Source organism: Schistocerca piceifrons, chromosome 1 (assembly GCF_021461385.2).
Source record: "Schistocerca piceifrons isolate TAMUIC-IGC-003096 chromosome 1, iqSchPice1.1, whole genome shotgun sequence".
Classification (NCBI taxonomy): Eukaryota; Metazoa; Arthropoda; class Insecta; order Orthoptera; family Acrididae; genus Schistocerca; species Schistocerca piceifrons.
In genome coordinates, this window is record NC_060138.1 from 815,415,942 (window position 1) to 815,432,900 (window position 16,959).

The following is a 16,959-nucleotide window of genomic DNA, read 5'->3' on the forward strand; positions in this document are numbered from 1 at the left end:
TTTTGTTCTTGTATGACTCAACAGCTAATTGTTAACATGAGAAGATTTCCTGAACTACAACAGTGACACAAATTGTGTCATTTTCACACCTCACTGTACAGTAAATGAGAAGTCAACAGAGACACACTAATGATTAAGGACACATTCACAAAATGTGGCGAAACATGTAGTTGCTGATAACACACAAATTTTCAACTGCAGTAGTTGCAAAAACCAATATACCTATGACTAAGTAGAAAACTTAATATTCACTGGATTACTTTACATTTTAATGTCACAAGTTCATATAGATGTATGTCCCAGAAAAGACAACCAACACTGAATGAAAAATGATATGAAATAATTTAACTGTACTAAAAGAACAATAAATTATAATAAAATCATGACATGGATAAAAGCTAGAAACTAAGTCAAAATGAAATGATGCTCTTTCTTTAGAGCCTACAGGCAGGTGACTCTAAAGTGAGAAATAATTTGCAAGCACTTTTATGGGTTTCTATTGTATCTAGGGTACAGTGTTCCTAATATATCAATTCATTTCAAGGAAATTACAGCCATGCTACAGTTTAATGACCCCCACTTATGTTTTTGTACCTAATATTTCCAAGATGTATGCTGCTCAAAAAACTAGTTTAGTTTTGGTTTGAATATTAAATGTATTTTGCACATTCTGAGTGAGGTGTATACAACATGATAGTAATACTTTTTATAGCTTCGATTTTTATCTTATATACAATTTTATGAGGTTACACAACATATCAGCACATTTGCAAAGATGGGTCAAAATGTATTTTGGAAGTGTAGCCCTACCTGTAACTATAACATATGTTAATATACTTCTCATAAAGACGCCAGATCTTCAACTAAATTTCACACAAATTTTGTTTAAGTGAAGTACAAGATATGTAAGACATATATATATATATATATATAAACACAGATGATGTGACTTACCGAACGAAAGTGCTGGCAGGTCGATAGACATACAAACAAACACAAACATACACATGAAATTCAAGCTTTCGCAACAAACTGTTGCCTCATCAGGAAAGAGGGAAGGAGAGGGAAAGACGAAAGGATGTGGGTTTTAAGGGAGAGGGTAAGGAGTCATTCCAATCCCGGGAGCGGAAAGACTTACCTTAGGGGGGAAAAAGGACAGATATATACTCGCACACACACACATATCCATCCGCACATACACAGACACAAGCAGACATTTGCAAAGGCAAAGAGTTTGGGCAGAGATGTCAGTCGAGGCGGAAGTACAGAGGCAAAGATGTTGTTGGAAGACAGGTGAGGTATGAGCGGCGGCAAATTGAAATTAGCGGAGATTGAGGCCTGGCGGATAACGAGAAGAGAGGATATACTGAAGGGCAAGTTCCCATCTCCGGAGTTCGGACAGGTTGGTGTTAGTGGGAAGTATCCAGATAACCCGGACGGTGTAACACTGTGCCAAGATGTGCTGGCCGTGCACCAAGGCATGTTTAGCCACAGGGTGATCCTCATTACCAACAAACACTGTCTGCCTGTGTCCATTCATGCGAATGGACAGTTTGTTGCTGGTCATTCCCACATAGAAAGCTTCACAGTGTAGGCAGGTCAGTTGGTAAATCACATGGGTGCTTTCACACATGGCTCTGCCTTTGATCGTGTACACCTTCCGGGTTACAGGACTGGAGTAGGTGGTGGTGGGAGGGTGCATGGGACAGGTTTTACACCGGGGGCAGTTACAAGGGTAGGAGCCAGAGGGTAGGGAAGGTGGTTTGGGGATTTCATAGGGATGAACTAAGAGGTTATGAAGGTTAGGTGGACGGCGGAAAGACACTCTTGGTGGAGTGGGGAGGATTTCATGAAGGATGGATCTCATTTCGGGGCAGGATTTGAGGAAGTCGTATCCCTGCTGGAGAGCCACATTCAGAGTCTGATCCATTCCCGGAAAGTATCCTGTCACAAGTGGGGCACTTTTGGGGTTCTTCTGTGGGAGGTTCTGGGTTTGAGGAGATGAGGAAGTGGCTCTGGTTATTTGCTTCTGTACCAGGTCGGGAGGGTAGTTGCGGGATGCGAAAGCTGTTTTCAGGTTGTTGGTGTAATGGTTCAGGGATTCCGGACTGGAGCAGATTCGTTTGCCACGAAGACGTAGGCTGTAGGGAAGGGACCGTTTGATGTGGAATGGGTGGCAGCTGTCATAATGGAGGTACTGTTGCTTGTTGGTGGGTTTGATGTGGACGGACGTGTGAAGCTGGCCATTGGACAGGTGGAGGTCAACGTCAAGGAAAGTGGCATGGGATTTGGAGTAGGACCGGGTGAGGTTGGAGAGGAAATTCTGGAGTTCTTCTTCACTGTGAGTCCAGATCATGAAGATGTCATCAATAAATCTGTACCAAACTTCGGGTTGGCAGGCCTGGGTAACCAAGAAGGCTTCCTCTAAGCGACCCATGAATAGGTTGGCGTACGAGGGGGCCATCCTGGTGCCCATGGCTGTTCCCTTTAATTGTTGGTATGTCTGGCCTTCGAAAGTGAAGAAGTTGTGGGTCAGGATGAAGCTGGCTAAGGTAATGAGGAAAGAGGTTTTTGGTAGGGTGGCAGGTGATCGGCGTGAAAGGAAGTGCTCCATCGCAGTGAGGCCCTGGATGTGCGGAATATTTGTGTATAAGGAAGTGGCATCAATGGTTACAAGGATGGTTTCTGGGCGTAACAGACTGGGTAGGGATTCCAGGCATTCGAGAAAGTGGTTGGTGTCTTTGATGAAGGATGGGAGACTGCATGTAATGGGTTGAAGGTGTTGATCTACGTAGGCAGAGATACGTTCTGTGGGGGCTTGGTAGCCAGCTACAATGGGACGGCCGGGATGATTGGGTTTGTGAATTTTAGGAAGAAGGTAGAAGGTAGGGGTGCGGGGTGTTGGTGGGGTCAGGAGGTTGATGGAGTCAGGTGAAAGGTTTTGTAGGGGGCCTAAGGTTCTGAGGAGTCCTTGAAGCTCCGCCTGGACATCAGGAATGGGATTACCTTGGCAAACTTTGTATGTAGTGCTGTCTGAAAGCTGACGCAGTCCCTCAGCCACATACTCCCGATGATCAAGTACCACGGTCGTGGAACCCTTGTCCGCCGGAAGAATGACGATGGATCGGTGCATGGCCAGCACATCTTGGCACAGTGTTACACCGTCCGCGTTATCTGGATACTTCCCACTAACACCAACCTGTCCGAACTCCAGAGATGGGAACTTGCCCTTCAGTATATCCTCTCTTCTTGTTATCCGCCAGGCCTCAATCTCCGCTAATTTCAATTTGCCGCCGCTCATACCTCACCTGTCTTTTAACAACATCTTTGCCTCTGTATTTCCGCCTCGACTGACATCTCTGCCCAAACTCTTTGCCTTTACAAATGTCTGCTTGTGTCTGTGTATGTGCGGATGGATGTGTGTGTGTGTGCGAGTGTATAGCTATCCTTTTTTCCCCCTAAGGTAAGTCTTTCCGCTCCCGGGATTGGAATGAGTCCTTACCCTCTCCCTTAAAACCCACATCCTTTCGTCTTTCCCTCTCCTTCCCTCTTTCCTGATGAGGCAACAGTTTGCTGCGAAAGCTTGAATTTCGTGTGTATGTTTGTGTGTCTATCGACCTGCCAGCACTTTCGTTTGGTAAGTCACATCATCTGTGTTTTTACATATATTTTTCCCACATGGAATGTTTCCCTCTATATATATATATATAGACACACACACAAAGATGATGTGAATTACCAAACAAAAGCGCTGGCAGGTCGGTAGACACACAAACAAACACAAACATACACACAAAATTCAAGCTTTCATCAGGAAAGAGGGACGGGAAAGTGCTGGTAGATAGACACAATAAAAAAACACAAACACACACACAAAATTTCAAGCTCCCGGGATTGGAATGACTCCTTACCTTCTCCCTTAAAACCCACATCCTTTCGTCTTTCCCTCTCCTTCCCTCTTTCCTGACGAAGCAACCTTTGGTTGCGAAAGCTTGAAATTTTGTGTGTGTGTTTGTGTTTTTTTTATTGTGTCTATCTACCAGTGCTTTCCTGTTTGGTAAGAGGGAAGGAGAGGGAAAGACAAAAGAATGTGGGTTTTAAGGGAATCTTTGTTTTTAATATATATACACCAATCAAAAGCGTTGGTATGTTGATAGACACACAAATAATATTTTTTAGGGTGAAGGCATGTTTGCAGAGGGAATGTAAATAAAACTTAATGGGGTCGTTGTGGGGATGTTGTGAGGGTGACATGTTATTAGAAGGTGGAAAGTGTGACATGAGGCTGAAATGAAAATGAATATAAAAATACGTGGGGAGAGATAAAGGTGAACTAAAAAGCAACTGGATATATTTGAATGTTTCCCTCTATTATATATACATATATAAACAAAGATGATGTGACTTACCAAACAAAAGCACTGGCAGGTCGATAGACACAGGTATACACTCGCACACACACACATATCCATCCACCCTTGTGTGTATATGTGAGGATGGATATGTGTGTGTGTGCGAGTGTATACCTGTCCTTTTTTCCCCCTAAGGTAAGTCTTTCCACTCCCGGGATTGGAATGACTCCTTACCCTCTCCCTTAAAACCCACATCCTTTCATCTTTCCCTCTCCTTCCCTCTTTCCTGACGAAGCAACCATTGGTTGCGAAAGCTTGAATGTTGTGTGTATGTTTGTGTTTGTTTGTGTGTCTATCGACCTGCCAGTGCTTTCTTTTGATAAGTCACATCATATATATATATATATCTGCTTGTGTCTATTATGTGTGTGTGTGTGTGTGTGTGTGTGTGTGTGTGTGTGTGTGTGTGTGTGTGTGTGTGCGCGCGAGTGTATACCTGTCCCTTTTTCCCCCCAAGGTAAGTCTTTCCGATCCCGGGATTGGAATGACTCCTTACCCTCTCCCTTAAAACCCACATCCTTTTGTCTTTCCCTCTCCTTCCCTCTTTCCTGATGAAGCAACCGTGGGTTGCGAAAGCTTGAAATTTGTGTGTGTGCTTGTGTTTGTTATTGTTTCTGTCAACGTACCAACGCTTTCATTTGGTAAGTTACAGAAACTTTATATATATAGACTCAAGGTCAAACACAAAATGATCACAGGAAAAGTATCCATGAAAAAAAGGAAGCCTAAAACCACGTTAATGAAGACAGTGCAGAAGAAAGCAAATGGCAAACATAAATGTAAATGAAATGAAAATTTTTGATTGATCCACAAAGGAGTGAACAGAATACATGTAATGGTTAATCACTGGGACTGACACTGTAAAGTGAAAAATTTCCATTGACACACAAGTTCCATGAGAAACCTGTATCTCATCTTGAGATGACTGTATTTGTTAAATGAAGTTTCATGTTGAAAAATTGGAGAGCTTCAGTTTGAATAAGAGGATTGCAACTGAATGTGAGCATAAAGATGAATTATTAAATAAACACTTCACTATTATACAAGAACTACAGTTCAGAACTTTCATTTTAATCAGCTGAGTTTTCAGGTTACCAGCCCATTTTCTAGTGTTGTATACCAAAAGCAGGTCATGTAAAATAAGAAGTTGTGAAAAATTATGTTTTCTTGTGTAATAATTATGGTGCATTATCAAGAAGTCAGGTCAGCTCATTACAAAGACTTTATGCACAAGAAAGTGATTTACAGTGGGATGATTAACAGCTGTCAGATACTCAAATAGTTTCTGCATGATTTAATTTCCCAATTACTGCTTCTAACTCTTTCTTCATCTTATTTTATTCCATACCATACAAAACAAAAATCTCCAGGTTAGTATAGACTCGGTATCTTTAACTTCTTAAAGTGCTTCTGCAGGCCTAAGCACTAAACTTACTGTTTATAAGTAAGGTCCCTTATTTAAACATTAGTCATACGTGTCACTTTCATTTCCAATTCATCATAATGGCTGTAGGCATGTAATTTTGAGTAATAGTAATTAATAAATATATGCAGCACTATATACTTGCATATAAAAACATTCACATAACTTATAATACATGGTGATTGAATAGTACTTACTTATCTCTGGTGGGCTGGTACAAAATGTAAAAGGATCGCCTGTGAGTGGTGGTGGACATGAGCAGCTTGGCACATGAAGGATAACATGGCATTCAGCACTAACTCCACATGATCCAGGGCAAGGATCCCTACATCGTTGACCAATACAAGCTTGCTGTGGACTGCAGTCACCGTTGGATAAACATTCGGGACGACACAGTGGTGGGGTGCCAATATAACCATCCAAACAAGAACACAATGGACTTAAACCATCAACTGATACCTGGCAGACTGAATTAGGCCCACATGGTGAAGGCTGACATGGTGTAATTGGTTTTGGCTGTGGTGGTGTTGAAATAACTGAAAAAAAAATTATTGTAATGAAATGGGAAAAATGTTATAAAAGTAATTATGGGAACAAATACACGAGTTGCTATATGAGATTTTACTCATTTGAAATTAATATTCTCACATACAAACAAGCACTTTGAAATATATTTTTGTTGTTGCCCAAATGTGTTCTCCTTATTACTGGTATCAGATTGTGGCAGTGAAGTCTATCCATTAATATAAACATAGTACAGACAAAAAAATAAAATTCTGCTGGCAGAACACCTTGCAGAATGTGTGTAAGTTTTTGTAGACCAGCTATGAGAAGTAATTCCAGTCATTCATTTACATTTGAAAACAACAAAAACTGAGCTGTATCTGAAGAATAAATTATATAAATAAAAAATTTTTAAAAAAATATTGAAGTACAACAAGGTCACCAGTAGCAGTAATTTTAGACTTCATTACATCAGATGTAAACATTAAATATGTACATATTTACTCCTTGGTGATAATACTTACTTATTGAGGAGCACCTGGTGAAGGGATCTCCAGAATAGCCTGCAGCGCAAGAGCAGATTGGGTTGTGGTTGACAACATGGCAATGGGCATTGATACCACATGTACCAGGACAAGGATCTATACAGTGTTGATTGAGGCAAGCCTTTGTTAATGCACAGTCTGAGCTGACAGTGCACTCTGGATGACATGATGGTGGTACACCCAGAAAACCGAGCACACATGAACAGACAGCCTGTCCATTGATTTCCCGGCAGACTGCATTAGGACCACAAGGTGATGGACTGCATGGTTGCCTTTCTATAGGAGCTGAAATGATACATCACATCAAGATATATGTAAAACATACAGTGTTTTTTTATTGAACTACGAAACTAAACCTTTTGCAAATGTTTTGGAACAAATATAATACAAATTAAATACTTCTAAACCTATGTTTGCTGATAAAATATATTTGATCTGATAGTTTTGTTGGTGCTTAACATCATTCTTATGTTGCACTCAGGGGATGGATTCATCTGTGTGATACTGACAGCTACAGTTCATTTTTTTATCCTGACAATTCATTTTTACTTACAGACAGTGTCTCATTCTTCATACTTCCTAAAACTTTATTACTCTCCCCCAGTTATAATGATCTTTTATGGTTTCTTGCAGGTATGTGGAATAATATGACACTATATTTTCTAACTTTATGACTGTTCTGCAACACTTTATCCTTTTTTGGTGGTTGCAATATTCCTCTTAATACCCATTCAAATTTTAAAAACCAACAGTCTGATTACAGAGACCACACATGTGTAAGTTGTGGACATATGAATGTGTGCGTGTGTGTGTTCCTAAACCTGGAGTAAGACTTAGTCTTATAACTTTGTCTACTTCTAAATGTGCCTGTCTGTTTCTCAGTATCTCCTCTATGTGGAGTAGCAATCTATCCTAGTTCATATTGTAGTTCTTTATATCTGACAGCTTAAAAACTGAATAATTATCATGTATTTAGGCTGTTTGCTGTGGTTAACAAGCACAAGACTCTAATAAGAAACAGATATTATTATACATTTTTTGGCATTTACTCCTGTTACCACAATAATTAATGCCAAAATCCTTTACATTTATAAAGAAAGTTCTTTTTCACATTTGTCACAAACTTTTAATAACTACATTATTGTTTTTTTAAACATAAATAGTAATAAAAATTAGATTTACTTTAAAATTACCTTCTACTTGGCGGCAGTAAACAAATGGATCGCCTGAGAGCCCCTCAGGGCAACTGCATGTAGGCACATGATTTATGACTTCACATTGAGCATTTTGTCCACAGGTTCCTGGGCAAGGGTCAGTACACTTATTCCTAATGCAAGCCTGTTTCCTTTCACAGTCAGTGCTGAGGACACACTCTGGACGACACCCTGCATATGGGTCACCTTGGTATTCAGGCAGGCAAGTACAAACACCTTCATGGCACTGAGCATTGGAGCCACAAGGAGAAGGTTTACAAGCATCTGATGGTACGGGTGCAGGTACTGTAACATATTTTTATCAGACAATCACTAAAATTAATCAACCCTCATTTCAGTTTAATAGTCAAGTAACCGACAAATCAATATCCCTATTACCTGCTGTTGGTTTTGGGTAGCACTGAAAGAATGGATCCCCTGTGTAGCCTGGCAAACAACTGCAGACAGGTGTGTGGTTGATAACAGCACAATCAGCACTGACACCACAAGAACCTGGACAAGGATCTCGGCATTTCTCCCGTAGACAGGCACGATTATGTGGACAGTCTGTGTTGACAGAGCATTCTGGTCGACAATTTGGTGGTGTACCAAAGTAATCTCTGATGCAGGAACAAGATGGAACTCCTCCAATGTCCCGACATTGTGAATATGGGCCACAAGGTGATGGGAGACATGGATCAATGTGCAAAGGAGGGGAAGTAGGTTCAGATGGCAGAGCTGAAAAATGAAAATAATTTTGTCAGCCAACATTCTAAGACAACCTTAGAGAAGTTGTAAGTTGCAAAAAGAGTTTATGCAATAAATAATATTAAATAGTTCATTGTCTGGAGCAAGTATTTAGATGTGATGATACCAACATTTTTGACAGAATGCTGCTTATTATTGAAACAATCATTCTTAGGAATGGAGCATATCCCTGATAATGAAATCTCAGAAGAATGTGGACTGACCACCAGGAACTGTCTGTAGACACACTTGGACCAGTAATGAACAGAGCAAACTTCTGGCCCAGAAATACAGTTTAGCTGTACTCTGAGAGATAATTTTAGTGTATTAATTTATCTTAGTGTAAAAATTATAAACTTACTTGGTATTGAATAGCATCTCGTGAATGGATCGCCAGTATAACCAACATTGCATGAACATATTGGGCTGTGGTTAATAACTTCACACCGAGAGTTGAGCCCACAAGTTCCTGGACAAGGATCAATACACTTAAGATTGTTACATGCTCTGTTCTGTGCACACTCTGCACTGACAGTACACTCTGGGCGACATCCAGGTGGTGATCCAATGAAGCCAGGTTGACATGAGCATACTGCCTGCTCATTAGCAACGCGACATGTGCTATAAGGACCACACGGACTCGGAGAACATGGGTTTACATGCTCAGTTACTGTTGCTAAAAGACAATATAAATAAAATATAACTAAGTTTATTGGCATTAATAATTAAATTATACACAAATTTTAATATAACATGAAACATAAATTATAACTACCACAGCAAAATATCTAGCAGCTAATGAAACAAGAATATTTTTTAGTTCCTTAGGCACTCAGATAGACATAGAAACACAATGCAGTCATGCACATTTTCAAAGATGTGATGCTCTCTTATACAAGGCTAAAGCACATCTATGTAATACAAGAAAAATAAATAAATAAATAAAAAAACCAAAGAACTTACGTTCTTGAGAAATGCTGCAGTATCTAAATGGATCTCCAGTAAACTTTGGCAAGCAATAACAAGATGGTATGTGATTAATAACTTGGCACTGAGCATTCTGGCCACATGTTCCAGGACATGGATCTTGGCACTTATTTCTGATGCAAGCCTTTGTTGCAGTACAATCAGTGTTCAGTATACATTCTGGCCGGCAGCCTTCGTATGGGTTGCCAACATAGTCTGGCAGACAAGAACAGGAACCAGCACCATTCTGTTCCCTGCATATAGCATTTGCACCACATGGCGATGGTATGCAGGGGCTTGTCATGTCAGCTGGTCTAGGAACTGAAACTGATAAATATTTTTTCTTTTGTTACAACTTAGCAGATACTACAAGTTACTGTGTTCTTCCAATGAATACAAACATTTTATACATACCCTCAGGAATAACGCAGTGTTGGAAAGGATCTCCTGAATATCCTGGAAGACAAGCACAGTTTGGTGTGTGACTGACAACTCGGCATTCAGCATTTGTTCCACAAGATCCCGGGCACGGATCTTTGCATTTCTGACCTATACATGCTAAATTACTTGCACATTCACCGTTACTAACACATTCAGGTCTACAGTTTGGAGGAGTTCCTTTGTATTCAGGTAGACAACTGCATGTTGGGCTTTCTCCAACAACTTGACACTGAGAATATGGTCCACATGGTGATGGCTGACAGAGATCTTTTGATATTTGTGGTTTGATCTCTGCTGCAAATGGAGAACATTAATGGTGAGTATACTAAGTATAATTTTTTTTTCTATCCAACAAATATAAGGGTATAGAGTGACTATCTTACCTTTTGGTTGACATCTGACAAATGGATCACCAGTGTAGCGAGGTGGACAGCTACATATTGGATTATGATTCACTACTTCACAGCGTGCTCCTATCCCACATGTACCTGGGCAGGGATTCCTGCATTTTTGATTACTGCACGCTTCGCTCTGGCCACAGTCAGAGCTAAGTATGCACTCAGGTCTGCATGCTGGAGGGCTTCCCAAGTAGCCAGGTACACATGAGCACACAGCCTGACCATTGATCTCTTGACAACGACTGTTAGGTCCGCATGGAGATGGGTTGCACGGTTGTGTCACCGGTGGCTCTGTGATGAGGCAGTACATATTAACAGACAACATACGGACTTAATGTTAACTGGAGGAGTTAAAACAGAGAACAGAAATGCTGCATTTAATCTTTTGGATCATACTTACGTGGAATAGGTCTACACTGAATAAAAGCATTGCCAGATGTGCCCTCTGGGCAACTGCATATTGGAATGTGATTAACAACATCACATTGGGCATCTTGACCGCAAGTTCCTGGACATGGATCCACACATTTATTCCTTATACATGCCTTCGTCCTATCACAGTCATCACTGAAGATGCATTCTGGGCGACAACCTACGTAAGGATCTCCTTGGTACTCTGGCAGACAATTGCATATACCATCATTGCATACAGCATTTGGTCCACAGGGAGAGGGGTGGCATGGATCAACAGGCTTAGGTCCTGGTTCTGAAAATAAAGGCATATATCTACACATGAACCAAAATTTATAGAAAGATGTGCTAATTCATATATTTATGTGGCAAATGAAGGTAGTATTACAACTACCTCAAAATTTTTTGAAAAAGAACATGACTTACCTGAAACTGGAGCAGCATTACAGCTGGTAAATGGATCACCTGTGAAACCTTCGGGGCATGTACACACTGGTGTGTGGTTGACAACAGAGCAGAGAGCCCCTGCACCACAGGAACCAGGGCAGGGATCGCGACACTTTTCACGCAAACATGCAAGACTGCTTGTGCAATCTGCATTGATGGCACACTCCGGACGACAACCTGGTGGCACTCCCATGTAACCAATAATGCATGAACATGATGGTGTATCACCCACAGCTTGGCACACTGAGTGTGGCCCACATGGTGATGGAAGACAAGGGTTCACTGGCCTTGATGGTGGTTCTGAAATAGCTAAAAGAAAAACATGAACTGTAATGACTGTAGAGATATAAAACTTTTAACAATGAAATAAATATAATCTGCTCCATATATGTGTGATAAACCCTTTAATATACTGATTTTTTTGCAAATTATGTTCCAAAAAATAGTATTTTTTATTATCGAAAAAGTCCTTTAATGAATGAAATTACATACAAACACATAAAGATAATTTAAAACTCAAAACAATGAGTTACAAATTTTTGAAAATAACCTTTAATAAAACCTTAAGCATACTTGTGCACTGGACCCTGATTAAGGTATCCTGAAACTTAAAGTCATCTTTTTTTTAAAAAATTTCTATGTAGATATTAAGTTGAACCATGTATCTGTCAATGATTTCCTATGAACAGAAATTTTGGAGGAGCTGGCATAGCACAGGAGACATATTTATCTTGTACCACTGGCGAGTACATGTCAGTGATTCAATGAACAGTCATCATTTTATCTCCAATGAAGCAATATCACATTCTTCTTCACTTTCTGATTTGCTAAATTAAATGTCAAAGGGTTGGGTTGGGTTGTTTTGGGGGAAGAGACCAAACAGCGAGGTCATCGGTCTCATCGGATTAGGGAAGGATGGGGAAGGAAGTCGGCCGTGCCCTTTCAAAGGAATCATCCTGGCATTTGCCTGGAGCAATTTGAGGGAAATCACAGAAAACATAAATCAAGATGACCGGACACAGGATTGAACCGTCGTCCTCCCGAATGCGAGTCCAATGTGCTAACCACTGCGCCATCTCGCTCGGTTAAATGTTAGACTCAGGATCACTATAGCCATCCATTTTTGAAAGCACTGCCTAAACAACAATACAGGATAGAAGCTGAAAGTGTGTATTTTATTATCAAATACCCAAAACTGAACACAGTTATTGTTATATCTAGTTGCAACCATCTCAACTAGACCATAGGAGTTGATCCTCTCTAGTGGCTGAACACTTAACTGTCAGTGCTGAAATGGATATAAATGAGATTTTATTTTTTTGAAAGCCTGTTATTAAGTTGGCTGAGTATACCTGAAATTTTAAATTTTTATAAAAATAATAAAAACAAGGTAACTTGGGCCTTTATGTTAAGGGGCTAATGATGAAATTGGCCTTCAATTTAGAATAGACAATGGACAGCCAGGCAGCAACTGCTGCAGAGACACATGCAGTAATAGGGAAGTAACCTATTTCGTGACATTCTACAAGTTCCTAACCAGGAGCAAATTGTATAGTTTCATCTGTGTGCTTTCATAGTTTAGTTTCTTGCATTTCCTTGTGTCAATTTAATATTTGATAAACACAGTTCTTGTGTTTTTATTTCTTTTGGAAAATAAACTGATTTTGTTACCTATTACAAGTTCCTAATCACGAGGCAAATTATTTAGTCTCACCTGAGTGCTTTGGTAGTTCAGTTTTTTAATCTATGCATGTTAATCTAATTAGTTAGACACAATTCTTGCATTTTCAGTAGAGTTCTGTAGTTCATGTCAACAGTCCTTCGTTTGTCTGTGTAGTGTAGATCTCCACGGTCCTTAGTATGGATAGGGTCAGATGGTTCTGCAACTATGCACACTGCAGATTCCTGACTTGCGCCATAGGGTGGTGGCGTTTTGGGTTCTGCTAAATAGGTCAGGAGTCCACTACACACAGAAGATGGCTCCATGGGTAGCAGGGGCTCTGTGGGATGGACTGGGCAGTTTTTTAAGTTAGAGAGTCTCAGGGAAACACAAAAAGGGTTTCAGTCTCGAAGGGTGTAGGTCGAACACAGGAAGACTGTAGAACCAGGAACCATCAGTATAAGAGTTGTAAATTGTCATAGCTGTGTTGGGCAAGTGTCAGAGCTCCAAGTACTACTCAAAAGCACTGTCGATAAAATCGTTATGGGCAATGAAAGCTTGATAAGGCTGGATATAAGTTCAGCTGAAATTTTTGCGAAGGACCTAACAGTGTTCAGAAAGTTAAACACAGTTGTTGGTGGTGTGTTTTTTGCTGTTAGAAGTAGCTATTTTGAGCAAAATTGAAGTAGGTAGTTCCTGTAAGATAGTATGGGTAAAGGTCTTTCTTGGAAACCAGAATAAAATAATAACTGGATCCTTTTACCGACTTCCCAACTCAGATGACACAATTGCTGAAAGAAAATTGAATCCAATTTCAAACATTTACACGACTCATACAATTATAGTTGGTAGTGACTTCAATTAACCTTGATTTGTTGGAGAAAATACATGCTTAAATCCAGAGGTATGCATAAAATATTATCCGAGCATTCTTTGGATATTATTTCATGCAGTTAGTTCATGAGTCCACTTGAATAGTAAATGGCTGTGAAAACACACTTGATCTCTTAGCAACAAATAATCCTGAGCTAATAACGAGCATCAAAATGGATGCAGGGATTAGTGAACACAGGGTTGTAATGGCGAGGTTGAATACTGTAACTCCAAAATCTTCCAAAAATAAAAGAAAAACATACCGATTGAAAAAAGCAGATAAAAATTCACTTGATGTCTTCCTAAGAGACGATCTCCACTCCTTCCATATTAACAACATAAGTGTAGACCAGATGTGGCTTGAATTCAAAGAAATAGTATTGACAGCAATTGAGAGACTTATACCAAATAAATTAACAAATGATGGAGCTGATCCACCTTGGTACACAAAATGGGTTGGAACACTGTTGCAGAAGCAAAGAAAAAAGCATGTCAAATTTAAGCAAATTAATATCTTCAAGATTGGCTATCTTTTACAGAAGCTCAAAATTTAGTGCGGGCATCAATGCGAGATGCTTATAATAATTTCCGCAGCGAAACTTTGTCTTGAAAACTGGCAGAAATCCAAAGAGATTCTGGTCATATGTGAAATATGCTAGTGGCAAGACACAGTCAATGCCTGGGCGACAGCAATGGGAATACTATCGGTGACAGTGCTGCCAAAGCAGAATTACCAAACACAGCCTTCTGGAATTCCTTGACGAAAGAAGACAAAGTAAATACTCCAGAATTTGAGTCAAGAACAGCTGGCAACATGAGTACCTTAGAAGTGGATATCCTCAGAGTAGTGAACTAACTCAAATTACTTAATAAAAGCAAGTATTCTGGTCCAGACTGTATATCAATTAGGTTTCTTTCAGTGGATGCTGATGCAATAGCTCCATACTTACACATCATATACAACCACTCGCTCGATGAAAGATCCATACCCAAAGGGTGGAAAGTTGCACAAATCAGACCAATATTCAAGAAAGGTGGTAGGAGTAATCCACTAAATTACAGGCTCATATCATTAACTTCGATATAGAGCAGAATTTTGGAACATATGTTGTGTTCGAACATTATGAATTAACTTGTAGAGAATGGTCTACTGACACACAGTCAACATGGATTTAGAAAATGTCATTCTTGTGAAACTCAGCTAGCTCTTTACTCACATAAACTGTTGAATGCTATTGACAGGGGATTTTAAATTGCCCTTCTGTATTTCTAGATTTCCAGAAGGCTTTTGACACTGAACATCACAAGTGGCTTGTAGTCAAACTGCATACTTATGGAATATCATCTCTGTTATGTGACTGGATTTGTGATTACCTGTCAGAGAGGTCACAGTTTGTAGTGATTGATGGAAAGTCTTCAAGTAAAACAGAAATGATTTCTGACATTCCCCGAGGTAGTGTTACAGGCTCTCTGGTGTTCCTTATTGATACAAATGATTCAGGAGACAATCTGAGCAGCCATCTTAGTTTGTTTGCCAATGATGTTGTCATATATTGTCTTGTAAAGTCTTCAGAAGATCAAAACAAATTGCAAAACAATTTAGAAAAGATATCTGTATGGTGTGAAAATTGGCAGTTGACCCTAAGTAATGAAAAGTGTGAGGTAATCACATGAGTGCTAAAAGGAATGCATTAAGCTTTGGTTACATGATAAATCAGTCAAATCTAAAGGCTGTAAATTTGACTAAATATCTAGAAGTTACAATTATGAACAACTTAAATTGGAAAGAACACATAGAAAATGTTGTGGGGAAGCCGAACCAAAGACTGCATCTTATTGGCAGAAAATTTAGAAAATGCAACAGATCTACTAAAGAGACTGACTATGCTACACTTGTCTGTTCTCTTTTGGAGTACTGCTGCATAGTGTGGGATCCTTACCAGACAGTATTGACAGAGTAAATTGAGAAAGTTCAAAGAATGACAGCACATTTTGTATTATCGAGAAATAGGGGACAGAGTGTGTCACTGACATGATACAGGATTTGGTGTGGACATCGTGCCAACAAAGGTATTTTTTGTTGCAGCAGAATCTTCTCGTGAAATTTCAATCATCAACTTTCTCCTCTAAATGTGAAAATATTTTGTTAATGCTGACCTACATACAGATAAGCCATCATCGTAATAAAATAAGGGAAATCAGAGCCTCCACGGAAAGATACAGGTGTTCACTTTCTCCAAGCACTGTTCTAGATTGGAATAATAGTGAATTATTGTGAAGGTGGTTCTAAGAAACCTTCTGCCAAGCACTTAAGTGTGATTTGCAGATTATCCATGTAGATGTAATGCAGACTTTCACAGTAATCTTTTATGTTGCAAGAAGTAATACCTGGAAGCACATTTAGTATTGTTCTTGAAGTTTGTTATATTTGTAAATGATCTAAGCGACCTTGCACAAGAAGTAAGGCTGCCTTCGAACAAAATTATGATTTTTATAAATAAGTGAAAACGATTTGTGGTTTGAAAAGAGTAGATACAAACCAAACTGAAGTTCAAGAGGCATTTGAGAGAGACATTGACAGATGGTATCATTAAACTCTATGTTTCCTAAACAACATTCAGTGTGTCACAATACACTAACTGTCCTGAAGAAAATATTGCCAATTCGAAATGAAAGTAATCTGCTTCTGACGTTCTCTCTGTGCCATAGAATATACTGACAAACGCATAAGATATTCTGGTGTGCAGAATATGCTGTCACCAGTTGATTCTATCTTTTGACAAAAGCCAGTTTTTTTATTTGCTTTAATTAACATTCAATGAGAAAGGTTGCAATACTGTTAATAATAATTTATTACAAATTCTTTAAAGCAGGCAGCTGCTACAAGAACAAAACCAAAAGGTGCATATGATATACAGAAAAATATCTGGATTTTTTTT

At 39.5% G+C, this 16,959-nt stretch overlaps 1 protein-coding gene across 1 annotated transcript in view; it reads right to left on the bottom strand.

The window, feature by feature from the left end:
• The window catches only part of LOC124775374, a 607,101-nt gene that overhangs the window by 51,486 nt on the left and 538,656 nt on the right, over positions 1–16,959 (bottom strand). The window contains exons 207-216 of the mRNA XM_047250212.1: positions 11,467–11,796; positions 11,030–11,335; positions 10,615–10,920; positions 10,205–10,525; positions 9,788–10,117; positions 9,186–9,500; positions 8,477–8,815; positions 8,078–8,383; positions 6,864–7,169; positions 6,033–6,371 (exon numbers count right to left, since the gene is read on the bottom strand). Coding sequence (XP_047106168.1) covers positions 6,033–6,371; positions 6,864–7,169; positions 8,078–8,383; positions 8,477–8,815; positions 9,186–9,500; positions 9,788–10,117; positions 10,205–10,525; positions 10,615–10,920; positions 11,030–11,335; positions 11,467–11,796 — 3,198 coding nt within the window. The remainder of the gene's footprint in view (positions 1–6,032; positions 6,372–6,863; positions 7,170–8,077; positions 8,384–8,476; positions 8,816–9,185; positions 9,501–9,787; positions 10,118–10,204; positions 10,526–10,614; positions 10,921–11,029; positions 11,336–11,466; positions 11,797–16,959) is intronic.